Below are 22,814 nucleotides of genomic sequence, written 5' to 3'. Positions count from 1 at the left end.
ATTTAGTTTTCTTCAGCTTTTGCCAGTGCTTTTGGAAATAAATGAACAAAACATGACAGAACTGACAATTTCTTCTAAGTTTTTTGATTGTTTTAAGTGTTTAAAATTTTAAGTGTTTTAAAATTCTGGGCATCCAAAAAGTAAATGCTGCAGATACGTCCATATTGCTTTCTGCTCATAGTCATGATAAATCTGATACTGGCATGCTGAATTACAACTTAAAATGTACACCTTTGTTCTGTTCCCTACACTTCTCTTGCAGTTGTCTGAGAACAAACACCATGTCTGTGGTGCTCCTGTTGGCTTTGAAACCACGTTGGCTTTCAGGTAGAATTCCTTCTGCTATAGTGGGTATTAGTCTGTTCAAGAGTATTCTTGCCAGGATTTTACCAGCAACGGAGAGCAGAGTAATACCTGGTAATTTGAACAGTCTGATTTAACCCCTTTCTTCTTATACAAAATGATGATGACTGCATCACGAAGGTCTGATGGTAGTTCACCTAGTTCCCAACAGCGCACCACAAACTCATGAAATTTAGCATGGAGTGCTTGGCCCCCATACTTTCAGACTTCAGGTGGAATTCCATCAACCCCAGCTGCTTTGCCAGTTTTCACCAGCTGTACAGCCTTAGGAGTTTCTCCCAGAGTAGGGGCAATATCCAATTCACTCTTCACCGGTTGTTGTGTAATGGACTGAATTGCTGAGTCTTAAACTACACGGCTAGTACTGAAAAGAGTCTGAAAGTGTTCAGACCATCGATTCAAGATGGAGGTTTTATCTGTTTCACCACTCTGCTTCCTACAGAAAAGTACCTTATTTTGTATTGTACTAAAGGTACACTGATATAACACTTCTGTAGAAGAAAGAAAATGTTAATTTTGAATTTTAAAAAAAAGTGTATAATTTTATTAAGTGTATATCAATTTATTAAGTGTATATTATAGTAGAATCAGCTTAACTGGCACACTCAGCATTTGTATTGTCAGCGTATCGTGTCACAAATTAATAAGGAGACCCACAGATGGTGTCTGTACATAAACTAGAAAAATGGCCTGGTTCTTGAATTTTATCAGCTGTAAATTACAGTTCATTAGCATATACATTATACTGCACCACAGTCTGGGCAGTCCAGATGAAATAAATCTGTGTTAACATATTGTTCTGGTTGTTAGTTTTACTGACTGTGAATGAATGAGGGTAATTTTCCACATCTTCCTCATCAAGAGGCAACTGTGACCTTTGTGAGCAGCAAAGATTTGAATTTCCATTAGTTCCACTGAAAATACACATAATTAGTGATTTCCAAGTGGAAAAGGTTACTGTAGTCTTTAAAAGTGGCTTATGGCTATCTTAAAAAAGTGCATGAGAGGTTGTCCATTTACAACAGCAGAGGAGGCTGGGCTTAGGTATCTCCTAGGGCACTCCACATCTCAGGGTTACAACAAGAGGCTCAGCAACACTCTTGATCCTTTTGATCTCTGGTGCCAACTCCAGTCCTCATCCCTGGGGTGACCTGACACCATGCAGATCCACTTATCAGAAGAGCAGCTCCTTGAGATGGAGAAGAAGGGAAATACCAGGCAAGCAAACTAAATTTGAGTGGGACAAAAAAATAACCCTGCAATTTCTCAGAAGGCATGGCAGGTTTGGCAAGAGCTTCCGCAGGGCTCCATGCTAGGGCTGGTTCTTTTTGACATCTTCATAAATTACTTGGACACAGGACTTGAAGGTATACTGAGTAAGTTTGTCAACTATACTAAATTAGGAGGAGCTGTTGACTCCCTCAAGGCCCCACGGAGAGACCTTGCCAAATTAGAGGGCTGCGCAATCACCAATCATATGAAGTTCAACAAGGCAAAGCACAGGATTCTGCACCTGGCACAAGATGACCCTGGTTGTGTGTATAGACTGGGGAATGACAGGCTGGAAGGTAATGCTGCAGAAAGGGACCTGGGGGTCCTGGTCAATGGCAAGGTGAATGAGTCAGCAATGCAGCTGACTGGTACCCAGGAGGGCCAGCCATGTCCTGGGGCGCATCAGGCAAAGCATCACCAGCTGGTTGAGGGAGGGATTGTCCCGCTCTGCTCTGCACTGGTGCAGCCTCACCTTGAATATTGTGGCAGTTTTGGGCACCTCAATATAAGAAAGATATTAAGCTATCAGAGAGCATCCAAAGGAGGGCAACGAAGATGGTGAAGGGCCTTGAGGGGAAGCCATACGAGTAGCATCTGAGAGCACTTGGTCTGTTCAGCCTGGAGAAGAGGAGACTGAGGGGAGACCTCATTGTAGTCTACAACTTCCTCATGAGGGGAAGAGGAAGAGGAGGGACAGGCACTGATCTCTTCTCTGTGGTGACCAGTGACAGGACTTGAGGGAACAGCATCAAGCTGTGTCAGCAGAAGTTTAGTCTGAATATTACAAAGAGGTTCTTCACCCAGAGGGTGGTTGGGCACTGGAACAGGCTTCCCAGGGAAGTGGTCACAGCATCAAGTCTGACAGAATTCAAGAAGCATTTGGACAATACTCTTTGTCACATGTTGTCACTCTTGGGGCCATCCTGTGCAGGGCCAGGTGCTGGAATTTGATGACCCTGTTAGGTCCCTTCCAACTCAGAATATTCTATGATTCTATGATTCTACAAACTTAGTGGGAAAGGATGTCTGGCTGTGACATTGTCCAACCCCACGTTCAGAGCAGGGCCAACTTTGAAGGTAGTTCGAGCTGTCTGAGGATGTGTTCAGCTGAGTTTGTAACTCCTCCAAGGATGAAGATGACACCATCTCTCTGGTCTGTTTTTGCACTCTCTTTGTGCATATTTTCTGTATGTCCATTCAGCATTTTTCTTTCTGCAAGATGTAGCTGTTGCCTCTTGTGCTTTTGCTATGCACCCCTGAAAAAGACAGAGGTGTTCTTTTGTTTTCTCTATAACTCTTTAGATTAGATTTAATTCTTTAGAATTATATCTTCTCTCTGCCTCTTCTCCCAGCTGAACAAACCCTTTACTGCTTGTTATGTTCCTATTTTGCTATATAATATTTTATGCTATATTACACTTTTATAACTTATCTATTGTGCTTTATTTTTAACATTACTTATAATAGTAATTTCTTACTATTATACTACTTAGCAATTTGCTGTTGCTTATTTTATACTTCATATCAAAATAATTTCATAAAACATATTTAGGCTTATCTTTTCAGAAAATACCCTCAACTGAAAAATAGTTATTATTGAGTAAAACTCAGTGGGGAATAATCTATTTAAATTTCCCTTTATCATGGAATTTCTCTTGCCCTGTGTGTTTAGAGCCTAAATTACTGGGACAATGCCCTGGGTTACAGCTTAATATTTAAGATATAAAATTAGTCGAAATAACTGTACTAAGATGAAAAAAATCAAATTTTTTTCATTTCAATCCCTAAGATCTAATTATTCACACTGTAGGAAGAAATCAGAACTGAGTCAGAATCAAATCATAATTTCACCAGAAGCCGTATCCAGAGATGCTCAGTGTGTTGATTTCACCCAAATGCAACCTTTGCATCATCCTCATTGTAAAAGTGATAAGAGGCATAAAATGCCAAATTATTGGATTCAACTTTGAGTATGGCACAGGCTTTACAAGTTTATCCAAGTATTATATTTGGCATAAACTATGTGTTTAAATTCTGCCTATAGAATTGGAACAGTGACAATCTCTTGCAGTGCTGACTTAACAGAAATGAAATAAAATAGGCAGTCATGGCTGATTAGAGAGAATATTGACACACATTTATAATAATGTCCATCAGGACACTCTATCACTCTCCTTTATTGGGATTATTGAAGGAGTAATATACTCTTATTGCAATATTAAAAAATTCATGCACAGATAAAAAGTAACTCCTATTTAACTGCTATTAGGTGCGTCAGATAGTTTAGAGACAAGAAACTGTTTTGGCTGTGTTTGATATTATCAGGTAGCTGTAATCAATGTAACAACATTGCTCCAGGGAGAAGGTTGTAAGGATACGCAGAAAACATCAAAGCTGTTGGTGGTTTTGATAGGTATCAACAAGAGAATGGCTAGGTTAAATGTTTACTTTTCTCCTGTGAAGTAATTTATATACACTTTTATGTTTAGAGGTATGAATATTAAATTAATTAAGGAATTTTTGGGTTTTGTTTTATCTTTAAGTGCTGGCTATTTAACACATCTTCTCTGCTACCGGCAAAAATTCTAGCATTCCTTCTGATCCAATAGGTATAAGACTTCCACAAAAAAAGATCAAAGAAGTTCCCAAGAGTTTTCATTACTCTGATAAGGAGCTAGGAGAAGAGGAAAGGCATAAATCTTTGGAATATCCTTGCACGACTGCTCAGAATTAATTGCCTGCAGCTTTTTGAATTTATCTTACTTGACTTGCACTAATAGTCACAATCTTAAAAACATTTTTTTTTTTAAATAGAAACTCCAATGAAATAAAATTCCAAAATGTAATTTAATAATGTCCCTATATAAAAATAGCTGTTTATTCATAGAGTCCTCTGCCTTGTAGAAGGATCCAACTGATAATATATTTAGGTCTGTCACCAGTATTTTGCTCTTTACTTGAGAAACAATCAAGTCAGTTTACTGATGGGAACAGGCTTCCCAGGGAAGTGGTTGAGTCACCATCCCTGGAGGTATTAAAAAAGCATATAGATGTGGTACTTAGGGACATGGTTTAGTAGTGGGTCTGGCAGTGTCACATTAATGGTTGGACTTGATGAACTTAACTCTTTTCCAACCTTAATGATTCTAAACCATAATGATTCTATGATTCTATGATTTTAGATTGACACTGACCTGAAAAAAACATTAATGATAAACTCAAAGGAACAAATGAACTGGATTCAAAGCCAATGCATAAAAAAATTAATAATCAGGACAAAATGATCAATACCTGCCCTATGTTATTCTTATGCAGCAGCTATTCCATTACATTCATTCTGTGTAAAAATGCAATTTCAAGGAAAACAAGACTGGATTCTTTGAAAAATGTTAATAAATCCTAATCATATACAAAAATGGGTCCTAGCCGATATAACAGTTTTTGTGAAAACAAAAAAAAACAATTTGAAGCTTCACTTTTCCTTCAGCAGAATGCTAGTTGTGGAACACTATTGTCAACATATGCTTATCAAGCTTTTTTTCCACTTAATTTGTTTTGCTATATAATTTACATAAATGCACCTGTTACTGATATATGCAATTAAAAAAAATCTAGGTATTCTGGTTTATAATAAAACCCTCCAGAGTGCAGTAATTTACATAATTACCATAAATGTACCATCAGTAACTAAATTGCAAGTCCCTGTGTTACTCTCTCAGCTCCTATAATCTTCTCTTTTACCAGATCTGGTTCTTATTTTTAGAAATTTTCAAGGCTACAGTGACTTTGCTTAGCTTTGGGGTTTTCTGAGAAAAGCAGAAAAATTACTGATTTCATAGAAGCAGGTAATTAGACATGCTGTGTCGGTCACTGAATCCAGCATTTTGCTGTTGCACACAATGCACATCCCTTTCTATTTTTTTGCAAGCAACATGTAAAAAGCAGTTAGGTTTTTTTGCTCTCAAAAAACTTGGAAGGCTATTTGAGAACTTGATTGCTCCACTGAAGAAGAACTGTTTTTCATTTCCATCCTAAACTTAATATGTTTATTTTTTGCATATATAAATGATGGGTATAAACCGATCTTGATTAAACCAGTCTTGATTACTGCTGCTTAAAATGGTGTTTACTAGTTCACCGAGTCTGGTCCCCTGCTATGACAGATGGATCATTCTGTGTCTTTCATAAAACAGTTGCAAGGGTGGCAAGAAAGTCTCTTCAAAGCAAAGAATGTGAGACTTTTTGGAGTCTGAAAAGGAGAAAATCTGCAGTGTTCTGTCCCTCTACATTGTCTGCCATTCCTTTCCATGGAAGTCTGCAGCGCTTTTGTCTCTAAAAGAAGAACTGTACCAGTATTTACAGGAGTAATATGCACTCAAAGGTCATCACTTTGAAAAAGTGTATGTTAGCTGTTCTGGGCAAAGCACCTTCTAGTTTTCATCTATGGAAGAAAGCTAAATATTTTCCATTGCCTATACAAAAATCCTGGCAAGTCCATCTGGGAGGTTGCTGTTGCATTATAGTTGTTGGCTTTGTGCTTCAGATATAGGGTTGTCTAAGGTCAAGATACACTCTTGCTCACTGGATCAAAGTTTCATCTTATAAGCATTGTTAACTATAAAAGCTAGTCCTAGTTTGCCTTTTTTTTTTTTTTTTCAAAGAATCTGTATCACTATGTCCTTTTGAAATGGAACTATATGATCTAATAAATATAACTAATAGAATCTAAGTAGCAGCTTAGGTACAAAGCTTTTTCTTGCTTGAGACTGGATCACTTTTACAAGAGGCATGGTGGTCTTAAGTCAATTTTGAGACAGCTTATAGGCCTCTGTGAGAGCTATACAGGCACTGCACTTGCAAGGAAAAAGAAACAATTGCATAAGCTCTTAGTGCCACCCTCCCAAGGAAGCATCTCTGCCAGGTTCAGTTACTCCCCGTGATTCCCAATTCCCACTACTTTGCCATTGTGCCAATGCAAAAAGTCTGAATTCCATTTGTTACTCCAGTAAGTTAAGAGCTGGTACTCTATGTCAGCGCCATTTTCAGCTCTATGACTGACTAATGGGTGAGGTGAGGCTCAAGCCAACAGTCACTGAAATCACAGAGCAGGAAGCGTGTCCCATCCCGAAATCACCTTGGCATGGTCACTTGGCCACCAGCCAATTGTGGTTGGACTTTCACGACAGTGCAGTATAAACTGCCCTCGGGAGCAGTGGGTTTAAAATCACCTAAAACGGTTCCTGCTTCCCTGCAAGTTTCTGCTGCCAGCCTTCCTTGTGCAGGTGCCAGTGACAGCACCAGTGGGGATTCACGGGGATACATCCTGGCTGGAAAAGGACCCTGTGCTGTTGGCATAGGGGAAGGCAGGAGTCAGAAGGAGAGGGGTGTGCTCTTCAGCTGGTGAAAAGAGTGAACTTCAAACAGGCATTATGACTGATAAAAGGCACTGTCAGATCAGGGTAAGATCTTCCTCTCTGAGACAGCTCCTCCGGGAAAAACCCTTCAGACACCTCAGAGCTATTGAAGTACCTAAACTGGAGTCTGGTGCCCTAAGAAGACCCACCTGGATTCCAGCTGCTGCCCCAGAAAGGAGTCTCATCCTGCCCCTGGGTCTCCTAGAGATACTGCATGCCATTTGTCAGGCCTGTGCAGATGTCTTGGATATCCTTGAATATCCCAGATCTTCTAAAATTCTTTTAGATAACTGTTTAAACTCCTGAATACTTTTATATTGTCAATTTAATTTCATATGTAAATTGTATTTTTGGTGATCAAGTGAGCTTCTGCTAGTTTACTGAGTACAGAATTGTTCACCACCTGCAGCAGGTTGCATTTCCAATACTAGAAATCAAAATGATAGAGCAAAACTTATTCTTACCAAATAGATGACAAGCAGCAACAATTTTATGGTTTGATAACTTAAGGAAAACATGTTCTTTAGTCTGTAAGTTTTTGATTTTCAATATTCACAAGTCAATAGGACCAAGATGTTGAGCACCTTAAAAAAATTTTCTACTTTCACCTATCTACTTTGTTAGTCAGTGACAGATTTTATTTTCTGTGCTGAGGGTTGCAAAGTTCTTGTAATTTTATTTATATGTGACTGCAAGCTACAGAATGTAATTAAAATGCACCTTTCTGAAAATGTTATGTTCATGTGGGTAATAAAAAAGAGAAAATTAAATATTTTAACTAAATATGCTTCTGTGGTCTTTTTTATAAAAAATTTCAGAAAAAAAAGGCTTAAAGAAACAAACCTTGCAATAGATTTGTAAAGTTTTGCTGAGTGTTTAATTTTTAAGACTTCCTGTATATAAGAGGAAAAAGAAATGCAAGAAACAGAACTATTCAGATAGTGCTTTGATCTGGAAAATACCAAGCTGGTAGGTGCAAGAAAAACAACTGGCACCAATGATTAATCTGTCCTTGCCACTCTGGTATAAGCAACTCATGCAGACTCGCCATCTTAAGGAGAGAAATTATCAAATATTAAAGGGCACAAATCCCCCTAAAAATCCTCAGACATGCGTTTCCCTTCTTTGTGTAAGGATAAAACAGAAGGAGATCAGTACCAAAACAGAAGGACTGTAGCTCCCCTACTATCCTCTGGTATGCTACTCTTTGTATTAAAAGTAGATTGTTTGCAAATGCAACTCAGTCTTTTCCCTGCTGAAAGATGTTCCTAGCTATATCTATTTTGTGCATTTTTAGCTTAGCACCTTCCCATCAAGCAATGGAGCATGAACAGTTCCTACACTCCTAAGGGCTTCCTGTCTTCCTTGCTATTTAGTTTGGTTTGTCTGGAGGGATCTGGCCCAAGAATGGTGAAAGGAAGCCTGGTTTCAAACTTCTTGACCCTGCTAACACACTGGACATTTTCTCCCACAAATGACTCGATGTTTTCACTTTCAGATAGCAGAGGACTGGAAGACTGGAGAAAAAACTCCGTTCAAGAAAGCTGAGCTGACAGCTCTTTCAAACTACAGAGGGCAATAAAATACACAAATCATGCTGAAATTGCCTTGCAAGAGCCAGTTATCTGCTAATCTATTGGGGAAAAAATATCTGCACATGGAAATCATTTGGAGGAATGCGGAAAATTTGGTTGATCTTGATTTAAATCCAGAAGTCCATAGCCAAGCCAAGTTCCAGTTGCTCTTAGTGGGATATTGTGTTGAGTTTGTGTGGCATGGTTTGGGTTTGGGGTGTTGGGGTGGACACCTACAGGGATGGCTTCTGTGAGAAAATCCCTTCTACCAGAAGCTTCCCCCATGTTCAACAGAATCAATACCAGCCAGCTCCAGGATGGACCTGCCACTGGCCAAAGCCAAGCCCATCAGCGATGGTGGTAGAGCCTCTGGAATAACAGATATAAGGGAGCAGTGTTGGATCAAGGGTTGGACTTGATGATCTTGGAGGTCTTTTCCAACCCAGTTGATTGTATGATTCTAAAAGTTACTGCAAAGAAGGAAACTGCAGTCAGAGAAGAGAGGAGTGAGATTATGTGAGAATAAGAGCAGGAGGTGCTCCCGGCGTCACAGCTGAGTTTCCCCTGCAGCCTGTGGTGCAGACCATGGTCAGGCAGCTGTGCCCCTACAGCCCATGGAGGTCCACAGTGGAGCAGAGATCCATGCAGCCCGTGGAGGACCCTATGCTGGAGCAGGTGGATATTCCCAAAGGATGCTGTGACTCTGTGGGAAGCCTACACTGGAACAGGCTCCTGACAGGAACTGTGACCCCATGGAGAGAGCAGCCCATGCTGAAGCAGGTTTGCCTGCAAGACTTGTGACCTCACAGTGGACCCCTGCTGGAGTAGTGTGTTCCTGAAGGACCCCGTGATTAGACTGGTTTTTAGATTTTTCAGACATGCCAATCCATACTTCTCATTGAAGACAGACACATCTTCCTTCTCCAGGGTTTATTTGGAAAAACTGATGCTGAAGAATTTTTCTAGGGCTCCAATTATGCAGATGCCTCTTGTGAAAAGTATTTACTGAGTCTGGGTAACTTGAATTGGTAGGAAAGCAAGGATTTTCTATGGGAAGGGCTGAGTGCTGGCTATAAATAAAATGAATTAAGTACCAAGTTGCTCCTTTCCCCACTAAATACTCAAGACTGAATGAGCTGCCTGCCTGAAGCAGGACACACTCTGGGAAAGTTTAGCAGAGACTGATAGAAGTGCTGAGCTTTCTCCAATCCATAAAAAGTAGAGGGAAAGCCTCATGACAACCCTGAGGACTGGGTCTGTAATCAGCCCCATGCTTTGCGGGGTGGAGTTCAGATTCAATCTCAGCAGTTTTTAATAGGACAATTTAGTCCTTTGAAATTTGGTTCTTGTCATTGGAAACTGACTCAGCCACTGTAGGTACACCATGCCTTGGTAGGTCTCAAAGTGTAGGTCTTCAATTCTGGACTTTTTTCTATATATGAATTTTCCAACTAGGTCATCACTTAGAAGATAGTAATAAGTGCTCCTACTACTGAGTGACAACTCAAGGGACTCAGCGACTGCAGTGGCAGAACAGTGACAACGTTTTTTATTGCATTAGGAGAGGAAAGCCAAGCCTTGCTCTGGATCCATGCCAATGGCCATTTAAAACCAGACCAACCATTTCTGAGCACCTACTCGTCTGAGCTGGGGAGTCAACTCAAGCTAGATGTGTCACTGTTGATGAACATCATTTATCCATGCTATCTTGATATACAGCACTTCCAGCTGTGATTCTGGATGGATGTAGTCCAGAGTTTAGACCACAAACTTCAATAAATCTTGAACTATTTAAGATAGAACTTTTAACATTTGCACTCCAATATTTATCAGGTAGTCAGGTCACATAACCCATCTGTTTCCTGAGAACTGAGTTCCTATTGGGAATAATCCTAATTTGTATTTCCATACAAAGCTGTAGTGGCTGAGCATATCCTTGGCAGAAAGCTCTAGTTTAGAATATTTGAGGACACGTTTTTTCTGTTTGACTGTGTTCACCCCCTGTTTCTACTAAGAGGAATTAAGTTTTTTTCCAGTGTCAGCCTTTCTCTGGTTCTACCACCTCTAATGAATGGTCAGCTGAAGTATTCCTGAAAGACATAAAACCCATTAAACTTGAATCTTCAGTTAGGAAAATAAAATTTAAAGAAATTGTAGTTTTTTTATATTTTAGATGGGTTCTTCAAGTAGACAAATGAAACACTTATTAATATTCCAGACTTTCTTGTCCTTTTTTCTGGTCAGGCCAATGCATACATCTCACAGGCTGATTAGTTTTCTGGCACTCCTACTTGAAATTAACTTCTTAAATAATTCTTAAATGCTGTGGTTTATTTACTTCCAGTAGCTATGAGGTGACATGTCCTCCCCTTTAGCAGCAGTCGTTTATACACATGGCTATTTTTTTAACTTATGCTTAGCTAAAATGAACCAATCTGTTGCTTTTCAGTGTCCAGCTCAACAAGACAGTGAGTCAGCACACAATCACTTCATTAGGAGTGGAAGATGCACAGCATGAAAGAAGAGACTTACTAGCTCAAACTCTAAATAAATAAGCTACACTTTCAGGTTTTTATTTTGTCAATTCATGTAAAATATATGAGTACTTTACTCCTGCAAACACCCAAATATCAAAAATAATAGCTTCACTAATAAAGCACAGCTTTCTTCCCGTAGATCTCTCCATTGATTGACTGAAAATAAAAAATCAGTCACCATGGGATCTCACTGAAAAATTTTTGCTGAAATTTCTATTCTTGATGACTAACCTGCCAGTGAATAGTCTTGTTGTGTGGGTCTGTGTCTGGGTTTGGAGTATCTAGGTTCACTTCCTCCCCTGGGTTGTGCTTTCCCTCACCTTTTGAAGCTGATCCATTGTGAAAAGAATATTTAACTGTTCAGCCAGGGAAGAGGAGCGTATTATCCAATGTCTTGATGCGGTTTTGGTCAGACATAGAGCTGGGATGAACAAGCAGGTCTGAACACAGGAGCAGGTATGTCCATAATGAATCAAGAGGATCACTGCCTGGCATGCCCTGCAGCATGTCTGCATGCCTGTCAGATGCATGGATGGATAAATCGAGCTTCTCCCCCTGAGAAACATCTCCTCCCTTGCTGTGCTGGTGGGCAACAGCCCTAACAGCTCCTCTTGGCAGGTTCTTTCAGTCCTGCTTTTGTTTAAAATGCCTGAAATGGAAATGAAATCTTGTTCTTGGTCAGGAGCTTTTACTCAACACAACACGTTATTTTTTCAAATTTGGTCCATTTCCAAATATTTGTGCTGATACTTACCCACACTTGGCATGGGACATAGAATCCTCTAACTCTCTCTTGGTACAAAAATATAAAGAACATTCTTCAAACCATTCACAAAGACAAATTTGGTTATTTCCAAACTGTAATACTTTCCAGACAGAACTTTACAGATTTGATATACAATGATTTTGACAAGTCTTTTTCCTATTGGACTTTTGCTACAAACAGGTATATGTAGAAGAACTTAAATACAAATTAGTAACTTTAGTTAGGACAAATACTGCAAATATTATTCAAATAAACAAAATATACAATATAAAGAAAATTTCACAGTTTATACTTACTTTCTTTGTTTTGTCCATTGCCTTCAGTATGGTTATGTTTAAGTCTTCCAAAACAGATAGGACATTTTCATACTCTCCTAAGTGCTTGGAAAAATAATCTAAAAGAAATAAAAAAACACATAATCTATTAAGTACCTGAAAAATCAATATTTCATTAAATATCAGTTTTACTAACTCTCAATTCAGTTAATTTAATAATGATATTATTAAATATGTAAATATAAAATGAATAGGAATGAGAATGAAAAGGATAATTTTATTTTTTTTTACTTTGGTATTATTTCTCTGCAAAATCATTCCCGGAATACTTAAAATACCAAAATCAGTAATTCAAAACATTCTCTTTCAATAAACGAGTTGCCAAAATGACAAAAAATTTACAATATCAATTTGATAGCTGAAACAAACTTATTTTCAAAATATCTACATTTTCTTTGCCAACTTGATTTTTAGTCCAATATTCTACTTTACAGGTACTAGCAGGAAATGAAGTTTTCATATGTATGTGCTAAATTTAATTATATTGATACAAAAATGAATAATTCTGGTAAAGCCCTTAGAGGAGATAAGATGAAGTCGGGGCTATTGTGAGTTGGGGTTGGTTGAGACCAGTTGTTTCTATCCAAGAAATTAAGACACCATGAGTTGGCCAGATAAACTTCTAGTCTCAGGTACTATGATTATAGTTTCAACAAGTATGATGCATGCAATATACGTTTAATGAAAATCATGGAAATAACAAATTGCAGGATGTCCTTGTGTAGCTGCTTAAAGCAAAGAACATTTTAACAGAAAGAGCTGATGTAAAATCAGAGGGTACAACTCAATCAGAGGGATTACAGCAAGAGAAGGAAGCGAACCTGGGAAATCATGACCTGAGTTCCCATTGGTTGATGTGGGGAAATACAACAGAGGGAGGCACAGGAGGGAAAAAGTGTGAAAAGGAAAGAAAAAAAATTATGTTAAAGCTAGAGACTGTGTTAGACAAGGCATTTAGATATCAAATCACCTGGAAAAGCACAAAAAGCAAAATCTAAATGGCAGATGGGAAGAACAAGGTTCGATAAGGTCTTTTTGAAATAATAAATAGCAATACTTTGAAGCTTTTAAGAGGTCAGCATGAGCTTCTCAGGGGAATCACAAAAGCATAAGTTACCAGGAACACTGCAACATAACCTGGTATTGCTAAGAGGTTGAATGAAAACATATTGTGAATTAATACCGTGGATGTTTTTTCATTTCATTTCTCAGGTGAACTGAGATAACTCAGGAAAAGCTGTATAATCACAAGCTCAAACAGATGTTGAGTAAACTTGGTACCAGATTCACAGATGAGGAACACTCTAGTAGCAGCATATGAAAGATTTAAAAGGCAGCTGAAGCAACTCGTATTTAATCAAAACAGACAGCAAACAGTGTCAGTGCTGGATTAACACCCCCCTCAGCCCAGCAAGCCTGTAAACCTCCAGTACAATGTCAACAGCAGTAAATCCCTTGTGGAACAAAACCACCTGTCTTCCTTGGCCGGGTTTATACAGTTTTAACCAGGTACTCAACCAGTACTAGTTGTCACAGCCCAATTCACTTCAGATGAATCTCTTGTCATGTATTTATAAGCCACAGGCTGAGGTACCTCTTAGTGGCTTCTTGGCCATGGGAAGAGTCATCCTGTGGGTAAGTAAATGAGCTTGTTTTCAACTTAACAGTATTTTCAGCTTTTAAATGTCTTTAACATTGTTGACCATTGGAAAACTTAGCAGGCTATCAACTGTCCCTCAGAAAAAGGCTGGCGTTGACAAGTATAAATGTTGAGGCTTTTTTTCCTGACATTCTGTGGGAGGACTTGCAAAAATCTTATGTGAATTGTTTTCTGCTGGAAGCAGAACTCCTAAATCAGGGGCTGTAAGATCAGCTGGAGAGCAAACAGGGTGTTGGAGAAATGATTCACAGCCCAGAATAGGGTACAGAAATAAGTAATTGGGCCAAAGTCTAGGCCTTGCAAGAATTTTACTGTCATGAAGGATGATAAAACTTCTCAAACTGCTGTTCTCACTGGCTCAAGTAGGAGAAAAGTAATGAATTTTCCTCCAGTGGGGTACTAATATGACAATCTTTTTCAAAATTCCTAAAGCACTCATACTTGTTAAAATGCAAAACTAACTAGAAAAAATATCTCATATGAGAGGGAAATAAGATAAAAATCTCTCTATTTATCTATGTATCAGAACAAATTTTGAATCTCGGAGAATGTGAAGTACTGGGTAGGAAAAATATTTTCAAAGTAGCTTCTGCACATAGTGGATGATAGAGTCTGAAAATATTATAAACCATCTGCATTTTCCCAGGAGTTCTTTGAGTGGAAATTATTTCCTGTTTGAGCTACAAAGATTAAACAGAAAAAAATAATCACATGGTATGTTCATTTGCACAGGGCTGCCACAGGCATAGATTATGTTCTTTCCCAAAAAGGAACTTACCACAGAGTTCTTCTGTGTCAAGATTGCTGGAAAGATAAGAGTATAGAGGGTTAGTGAGCTTAGTAATATTTTTTTTGTTGGATTGCTAAATAGTAGGACTCAAAGATTAGCCTGACTAGCCCTGCCTGGGCTGCAGCAGTAGTTGAGAGTGCCTGGCCCTTGCTGGCCTTGCTCTGCTGCCTTAGGGAGGCTTGTCTGAAGCAGAAGGCTGCAGCCTTTCTGAAGCTGGTGGTGGGCGCAGCCTCCTTTTGTGATCACATTCCCACTGGCACCTTCCTACTCATTAACAACCCACTTTGCTGTTCCTTGCCCCGCCTTTGTGCACCATGGTGCAGGGTCACTGCTCCTCAGGCCTTACACATTTGGTCCCAGTTCTGGCAGAAATCTATCTAAACATCAGAAATATTGGTGGGTTTTTTTCTCTACCTTTCTGCCTGTACTCCTCTTCTGTGGCTGTCATGCTGGACACTGGGGCTCAGAGACCTTGGCCCTCCATGCTAAATGAGGAAAAACCCAATAACTTTCTCCCATTTGCAATCCTTCTTGTGCAGTAGTGTTCCATGGGAGAGACAGTACAGTAGGAGGATAAAACCAGATATATCCTATCAGCACACATAATTTCTAAGGCTTTCTGGCCATACAAAACCATTTCACCACTACTAGCTTCAGCAAAATTAGTGATAAGAGAAGTATAGCTGTATTGCCATTTTCCCATGCCATTATATAAGTACATAAATGCAGACAAGTATTCTATACAATTCAAACCTCTTCACTTGGAACAGATTTTGTCTTGATCAACTTTGAAGTGATATTTTCTCTCATAAGCAATATTTTCTCTCTGAGGCCTTAACAGACAGAAGAAAAAAAACATGCAACCTACAGCTCATTACTGAAAGTTAGCATATTGACTTTCTTCCAAGGAGGAGAAGAAACTGATTATTAAAGAAACTTAAAAGCATGAACGTCCTCTTTGAATCTTGCTGAGGGGTGAATATTGAACGGCTGATTGCACGTAGGGTATTTCCACTCATCTTTTTAATGGGATTTTTTAATTGACCTTTTAATAAAATGATGACACAGTGCTATCTTAAAATCACTTTCACCACTGCTAACTTCTGTACATCTGACTTTTATTTCATCAGGGAGAGAAACAGGGAAATTGCAGGATGCTGGGTTATCACAAACTTGCATACTCAGGACTATAAAAAGTTCTGAACACTTTTAATTGATAATGTAAATGAGATTTTCACACAACTTTTATTAATTGAAGGTGACCTTATCTGCATTTGAACAGGCCAAGTTAGATGGCTGCCAATGAGACTTGCACCTGATTTTTTTTTCCAATGACCTTGGTGGCAGGTACAAAGAAATTCATAGTCTGTAAGAACAGGTGCCGAAGCTGAGAAACTTAACTCCTAGGTCAACAAACCATGTGATGGGAAAAAGTGTCTGCAACTCCTTAAGGCTTTTTACCACAGATCACTACAGCATCAACGGTCAAATGTCTCTGACCACCCACTCCTGCAGGTCAGTAGTCATTTTTGGAACAGTCCAGGTGTTCACCCTTTGAATGCAAACTGAATTCCTGAAAGCTGGAAAATTGCCTGAGTCAAAAAGCCTTGACAGAATATGATGATGTTAAATGACAGGAGTTTGCTGTTATGATGCCTACTATTTGTTAATCATCCCTTCATTTTCTTCTCTTTCACATCATCTGCCCTAATGCCTTAACGTAAAACACATTTCTGCATTTCTTAATGTACAGCTTGATAACTATGTTTAAAATAGCCTTTCACATTGTTACCCAGTCAAATTCATGCTCTTTTCCAATTTCATATTTGAATCCGTTCTCGTCCTTCTGCAGTATCCTCAGTACCATGGTACTGATGTAGGGAGTAGCTTGGAGGCTTTCAGCATGCCTGTTTTCAGTATGCTGTTAGTCTTATTGGCAGGAGTGACACAGCTGCAAATGGACTACCAGTGCAGATGGAAAAGTATTTAGGTGCTGAATTAATTTTCAATTAGAACTGGACATCTGAATAATGAGAAAAATATTATGCAAAGCAATTTTCCCAGCAAGCCTGTGACAGAACACAGAAAAGACAAAATACATGGATTTCAGTCTAGCATACTCAGTATTTCTTTCGTTGCTATAAATACCCTTCACTGTTCTTGGCATCCTGCTTGAAGGGGATGCTGTTCTAGGCAGGGAAGCTATAATTTTGTGTCACAGATTATTTCATTCTCTCAGAAATTATAACATGCTGCTTCAAACACAGTTGTGAACAAACCTAGGAGTTCTTTTGCTGCATACAAACAATTTTGAGCTTCCTGCAAGATGCTACAGAAATAATTAAAGAAATTTGGCTTGTACTTAATAATACAGGAGTGAGGTACACACCAGAGGGCTGTTTCTGTAACTCAGTACTCAGGTTTACAGCAGGCACCTGTTCATCATTTCAGTGGGTACATATGCCAAGGATGCTTCTGCTTAGACCTATAATCTGGAAATGCTGAACATGTTATTTGCGATATTTGCTGGATGACTCACATCCAGCCACCAGCCCTCTACTCACAATAAGCAACTGAGGCATAGGGTGTAGCCAAATGTATTCACACCATGTCAGCATATTAATTTTTTAAGTCCTGCTCTCAATTTGCTTTCTGACTACTAGATGCAATCCTTCTATGTGTCTACATGTCTGTGTCTAAAATGTTCTCTACCTAAAAACATAAGCTATTTTTAAAGAACTATTACACTGAGCAGTCCTGGTCACTGCAAAGTTGATCATACCTGTTGCTCAGTGACAGAAAAATAAGCAAATTCACTTGAATGATCTGTGGCAAAAGTGCCTATTCATGCTGCCTCTGGAAGTGGTCCAAAACGTAGAACTGCAAAGCAGCTGTGATCTTGTTCTGCCCACCACAGTTAGCTGTGAACTGGGGGCTGCCAGGGAGGAGGGAAGATTAAAGCTATTCCACTCATTCACTTCTGTGGATCCACTGATTCACAACCCCACCCACTGACTCGACACATACTGTTCTCTGATAGGAAAGGCACCTCTAGGCAGAGGCACCAGCAGAAGATCTGCATATTTTCCCTGGACCACAAGAAGAGACAATGATATCTCTTCAAGAGTTATATACAAAGTATGGAGTCTGGCATTTAAAGCAGATACTTTATCGAAGAATCCAATACTATATGAAAGACTTTATGAAAAACTTAATTTAGAAAATTCATTGCCATGACTTATAGCTGGACAAGGATAACACTTTCTTCTTCAGATCTCTCTTCATTCTCAGATATGCTAAGGAGCTTGAACCAACTCTCTTTTTGCATCCCATTTGCATGACTTTTTGCTAAATTTGGTTTTAGGGAGGAAGGTTCAAAGCTAGTATCACCTATTGTTAAATAGAAGCATATAATTTGTGACTGAAAGGAATTATATATTACTTAAACTATGCAAGGGTGACTGCATAGTCATCCATGGACAATCTTGGCCAAAATGCTGTAAGCTCTTTGCAACATGAAAGCCTGCATACCATCCCACTTTAAGTCAGCAAAAAGAGATAAGTGCTCCAACATTACAGAGTGTGTTTCACAAAGGAGTCCTATGTGTGCACTTCCAATTTAGGGGTTTTCTGTCTCACAGCTGCTTTGCAACAGTGAATACATTTCTATTCAGGTTTGTTCAAGGTTTCTTACCACTGGAGGCAAAACTGCCTCCAGGATGTTGCAGTGCTGTGATAGGCCCAGGTGTTGGCCTCTTGTCACAGAAAAGGAAGAAGGAGAGGAGAAAGAAGGAACAGAAGTGGGACAGAGCTCCTGAGTCTGTCCTTGAGGAGGCAAACTTCCTTCTGCCCTGAGGACACTGCAACTATTCAACCCCAGGTCCAGGTGGACTGTGCATCTGCTGGACACTCAAAGGCAGCAGTGAGCTTGGCTTTCTGGGCTCTGACATGGGCAGCAGGGGCATGGCTCTTTTAATGTCCCACATCCTGCTGCACTAAATAATTGCCTAGTTTGCTCATGCTTAGCTTCAGGCTAAGTGATAACTTCAGAATCATCACTTACTGTTCTCCTGTGGCAGGACTGTAGGAGAGAATAAAGTTTTGATTTTTTTTCCTAAGAACTCATCTGAAAAAACAATCCTCTAGTCCTTTGCATTCAGTAATGATTTATAGGGATGCAATGACTACATAGCTGACAAGTTATCTTAATCATCTGAGCTACACCAGCCTCTGTGTTGCTAAAAGAGGCTTAATAATACTATTAAAACTCGAGGTGTATGTCAAAATCTGTAGAGCATTGCGCAAGGGCTGCAGAGCTATGATTTTTTAGCAGAGTCTGAATGACATAAACCTAAATCAAACACAACATCATGGTGGCTCTTTTGCCACAGGGAACAAATTTAGAGTTTTTACCCCATAGGACATGAGAATGTTTTAATTTCTGGTTCTGTCTCAAAATGATTTTTTAAAAAAACATTAGATTAAATTATTTATTTTTAGACAAACTAAAATGTTACATTGTTTTATTAAACTCCTTGGAAATACACATCTTGATAGAGGTGCCAAAATGTTGTGGTTCTTTGGGAAACCCAGACTAGGACTAGGCTTTCAAACTACACCTACCATTAAGCAATGTACTCACTGCTGGAAAGCCAATGTTATCTTCTGAAGAACTGAAATGGAACACTTTAGGTCAGCTCCATTTAGATAAATGCAACTGAAAATAGTCATTACCATCTGATTTCCTCAGTGTGAGTGATTCTCATTTGTTTCTGCAGAAAGCTGAATCTCCCATTAAAAATAATCATCCATATGGAAAATTTTGAAGCAAAATTCTTTTTGCAGCTTGTCTGTCTAACGAGAGGACCTAGTAGCATCAAGACTGTATAAATCATTCTCAGTGAACTTCTTTTGATCAGTCGTGAAATACTAAAATGAATAATCAGCTCACTCTGACCAGTATCTTGCCTTTGCCTCTGTGCTTCATTTTCAAACTGATTTCTGTAGCTATTGTCTGAAAAATCTGATAGTTAAAGCCAATAGTTGCAATTACAACTCTTAAATATTAGCAAACATACCTTCCTGATGTCAATGCTGAACCATGTGCCTGAAATCCTAATTTAATATAAAAGAACCATTTTTAAAAATGGTCAAAAGCCAGTAATTATATTCCTCTTGCATTTTTTTCTGCATTCAATAATTCCTTTTTAGAAAAAAAACCCCTTTTCACTCATCTGCTGTTCACCTAATTAAAGAGCCTGCCTGTATCTCATATCCTTTTAAATAGATATTTTATTTTCCTAATTATTAGAAGTTAATTATTTTTTTCTATGTACTTGTATTGAACTGTGAAAGATCAGCAATACTGGGAGACCAAAATAAGCCTTCCAACTAACAGAGAAGAAAGCCTTCCAAGACAGAGATAATTAGTATCCTCAAACTATACTTAAATTACTGAGGTTTTGTCATTATTATCTTTACAACCAGAATGTTAAAGGAAGCATTCTGGTCCATAAAATATACATTTCATTTTAGTTTAGGTGCACAGTACTGGGCCACAGGCTAATGCAGTCGGATGGGTTCCTACGATTGCAAGGACAATGCTAACCAGCTTCTTGCTCTCAGACATCCAGTTGGCATCCTTGCGGAGTTTGCTACTAGGACAGATGATCTCAGCACTCCTCTTTTGACCCAAGGGAAGAACTAGGGCTCAGCTAATGAAGACCTGGACAGGTGGGAGGGAGATGGATTCACTTTGGGACTGAGTCCTAAATGTAGATGTCTGTGTGTCCAATCTGCCCTGCCAGCCAAAGTACCCCCAGTATATTCAGTGGAGTTGGAGGGTTTTAACTGACCAGGTAGCAAGAGACTGAGTAGTAACTAGATATAACATATCCAGAACACCTAGTGTTCCTTCAAATGTTCTAGCATTTCTCTTGCCATCTATGTCTCAGCTGCTTCTCCTGTCATCCTTTCCACATTAGACTGATTTTCAGGTGCAAGCATCTTAAATGCCTAATACCTGGGCAACAGAGCTGAAACCTATCTGAACAGCATCACATCTTAGGTGCCAGTGACTTCATTGACCAAGAGGGAGCCTCAGATTCACTGCTGACACATACACATGCAAGTGTAGATGTGTCTCCATTGTGCCAAGTCACATCCTGACGTGCAGTACATGCAGCATGATGGACTCTCCCAAACGCCCAGCATAAGCTCAGTGCTGCAGGTGGCCAAGGCTTTCAGGTCCTCACTCATCTCTGACTTGTGCATAGTTTATCTTGTGCTACACACAAATGTTTAATGGGACCTCGCTACCTTTGGGAGGGTGCCTGTGCCCTAGGTCCTGAATAGTTTTAGCATCCCTCCTATCTTGTAACTAGGGTCCTGACTGAGGACTTCATTTTACTAATGAGTAAAGTGAGAAGAACAAGTCTGATTCCCCACTGACTCCTGTGAGTCAGTAATCAGTGAAGCATTTATCGCTCTATTTCTCCAGCAGTGCTGCAGACTGAATCCCCTTGAGATCCTCTGTATATCACTTAGTTTGTAACTTTGCCAAATATTCTCATTATTTTCTGACAACTTTTCCCTGAGGATGCCATTATGCAAAAACAATTTCCATGAAAGTTATGAGTGGGGGAAGAAAGGGTGAAGGATAAGAGTTAAAAAAGGGATGTTTACATTTGCAATGACTGCTAAAACTTATTCACTAAACTATTAACCATGTCAAGGATTCTTGCTCTGCTGAAACACAAGCTCATTAGAGTTGACATTAAAATTAAGCAGGGGCCAATTTACCATGGAAATGAGCTTTAAAAGTCTTCACCCCTTAAGCCACTAATTCCAAACTTTTCCTGCATACTTCACTCCATGTATAAAAAGAACTGTGTTGCTGATACCTTTCTCTACTTTCAGTACAATTATTCAGGCAATAACACATGTAAAGAAAACAGCTGTATTTCTTCAGAACTGCCTCTTCTGAAGTCCAGCTGTCCTTCAACACTGTCTTGTATGAAAGCTGTTTTGCTTTCATTTAATAACCAGAATGCTCTGAGACAGCAGAGCATTAGGTCTTCAGCTCCGAAATTATTTCAGCTCATGTCATCCATGAGCTGTGTGTTGTCACCTTCCTTGTCAGCCTCAGGAAAGACTTCTGGTGCCTTTGCAGCACTTGCACTTGCAACACCCTTCCTGCTGCTTCCTGCAGAGCCTTGCTGAGCACTGTATGGCTTGGAGCTAGGATTGTGGGGGAAGAGAGGGGAGATGAACCACACTGAGAGTAACTTCACACTCACAGAACTCCAACATGATTAACTCAGCTTTGAAGTAGAGTGCATTGAGGTTTTCTGAAGTCCTAGGACAAGCACTGACCAGCTCCAGACTGAGACATTACAGGTGTATAACATCTGTTGTGTGTGGGGAAACAGTTTTCCCCCTGAAGCTATAAAATTGTAAATCCTCAGGGGGTGGGGACCCTTGAGGTTTTGAGCCAATGAGTGCTTTTGCAAAATATAAACATCTCACAAGCAGACCAGAAGAGAAGAAGTAGTAGTTGTTGAAGAAGTAGCCATGTTGTAGAGCCACGAGGAGAGAGGGCAGGAGCCCCTCTGGGGGGACCACAGCACCCCAGCCCCTGGCTGGGGTCATAGAAACTCGGAAACAATGTTAAACTGGACTGAGGTCTCTGACTGAGAGACTGGAAGTTTTCTTCCCTCCACCGTGAGCAGCAGAAGCAGCGGCCAAAAACAACACTGGCCGGAGAAAGTGGCAGAGAGCCAAGAGATAAGAACTGAAGAAGCAGCAAATGAGTATGCAGCCGAGCAAGAGAGACACAGAGTTGTCTGAGAGACGAGAGCCAGCAGCAGAGAGCAGAACTAAGCTCTACAGAAACAGAGTTTGGGGTAAGAACTAAACCAAAAACCCCCCAAACTCCTTGGAGACCCCTCCTAGAGAGAGGAGGATGATGGACTCTTACTTGAAAGAGTCTCAGAGTGCTACAGCACTGCAGAAAGGAGCTGAAAAGCTCAGAGAAGGAATGTGGAGGGGGTGACCTTCCCCCCCCCCCCCCGCTGCTACTGCCAAGCTGGCAGTTTTGAGTCA

General features: G+C 39.7%; 1 protein-coding gene across 1 annotated transcript in view; it reads right to left on the bottom strand.

The window, feature by feature from the left end:
* Nucleotides 1-22,814, bottom strand: part of NECAB1 (N-terminal EF-hand calcium binding protein 1) — an 80,227-nt gene that overhangs the window by 19,796 nt on the left and 37,617 nt on the right. Inside the window, exons 5-6 of the mRNA XM_027659157.1 lie at nucleotides 14,700-14,725; nucleotides 12,223-12,320 (exon numbers count right to left, since the gene is read on the bottom strand). Of these exons, the coding sequence (XP_027514958.1) occupies nucleotides 12,223-12,320; nucleotides 14,700-14,725 (124 nt within the window). The remainder of the gene's footprint in view (nucleotides 1-12,222; nucleotides 12,321-14,699; nucleotides 14,726-22,814) is intronic.

Source organism: Corapipo altera, unplaced genomic scaffold (genome assembly GCF_003945725.1).
Source record: "Corapipo altera isolate COAL_440 unplaced genomic scaffold, ASM394572v1 52, whole genome shotgun sequence".
Classification (NCBI taxonomy): domain Eukaryota; kingdom Metazoa; phylum Chordata; class Aves; order Passeriformes; family Pipridae; genus Corapipo; species Corapipo altera.
This window is presented reverse-complemented; position numbering and strand designations above follow the sequence as displayed.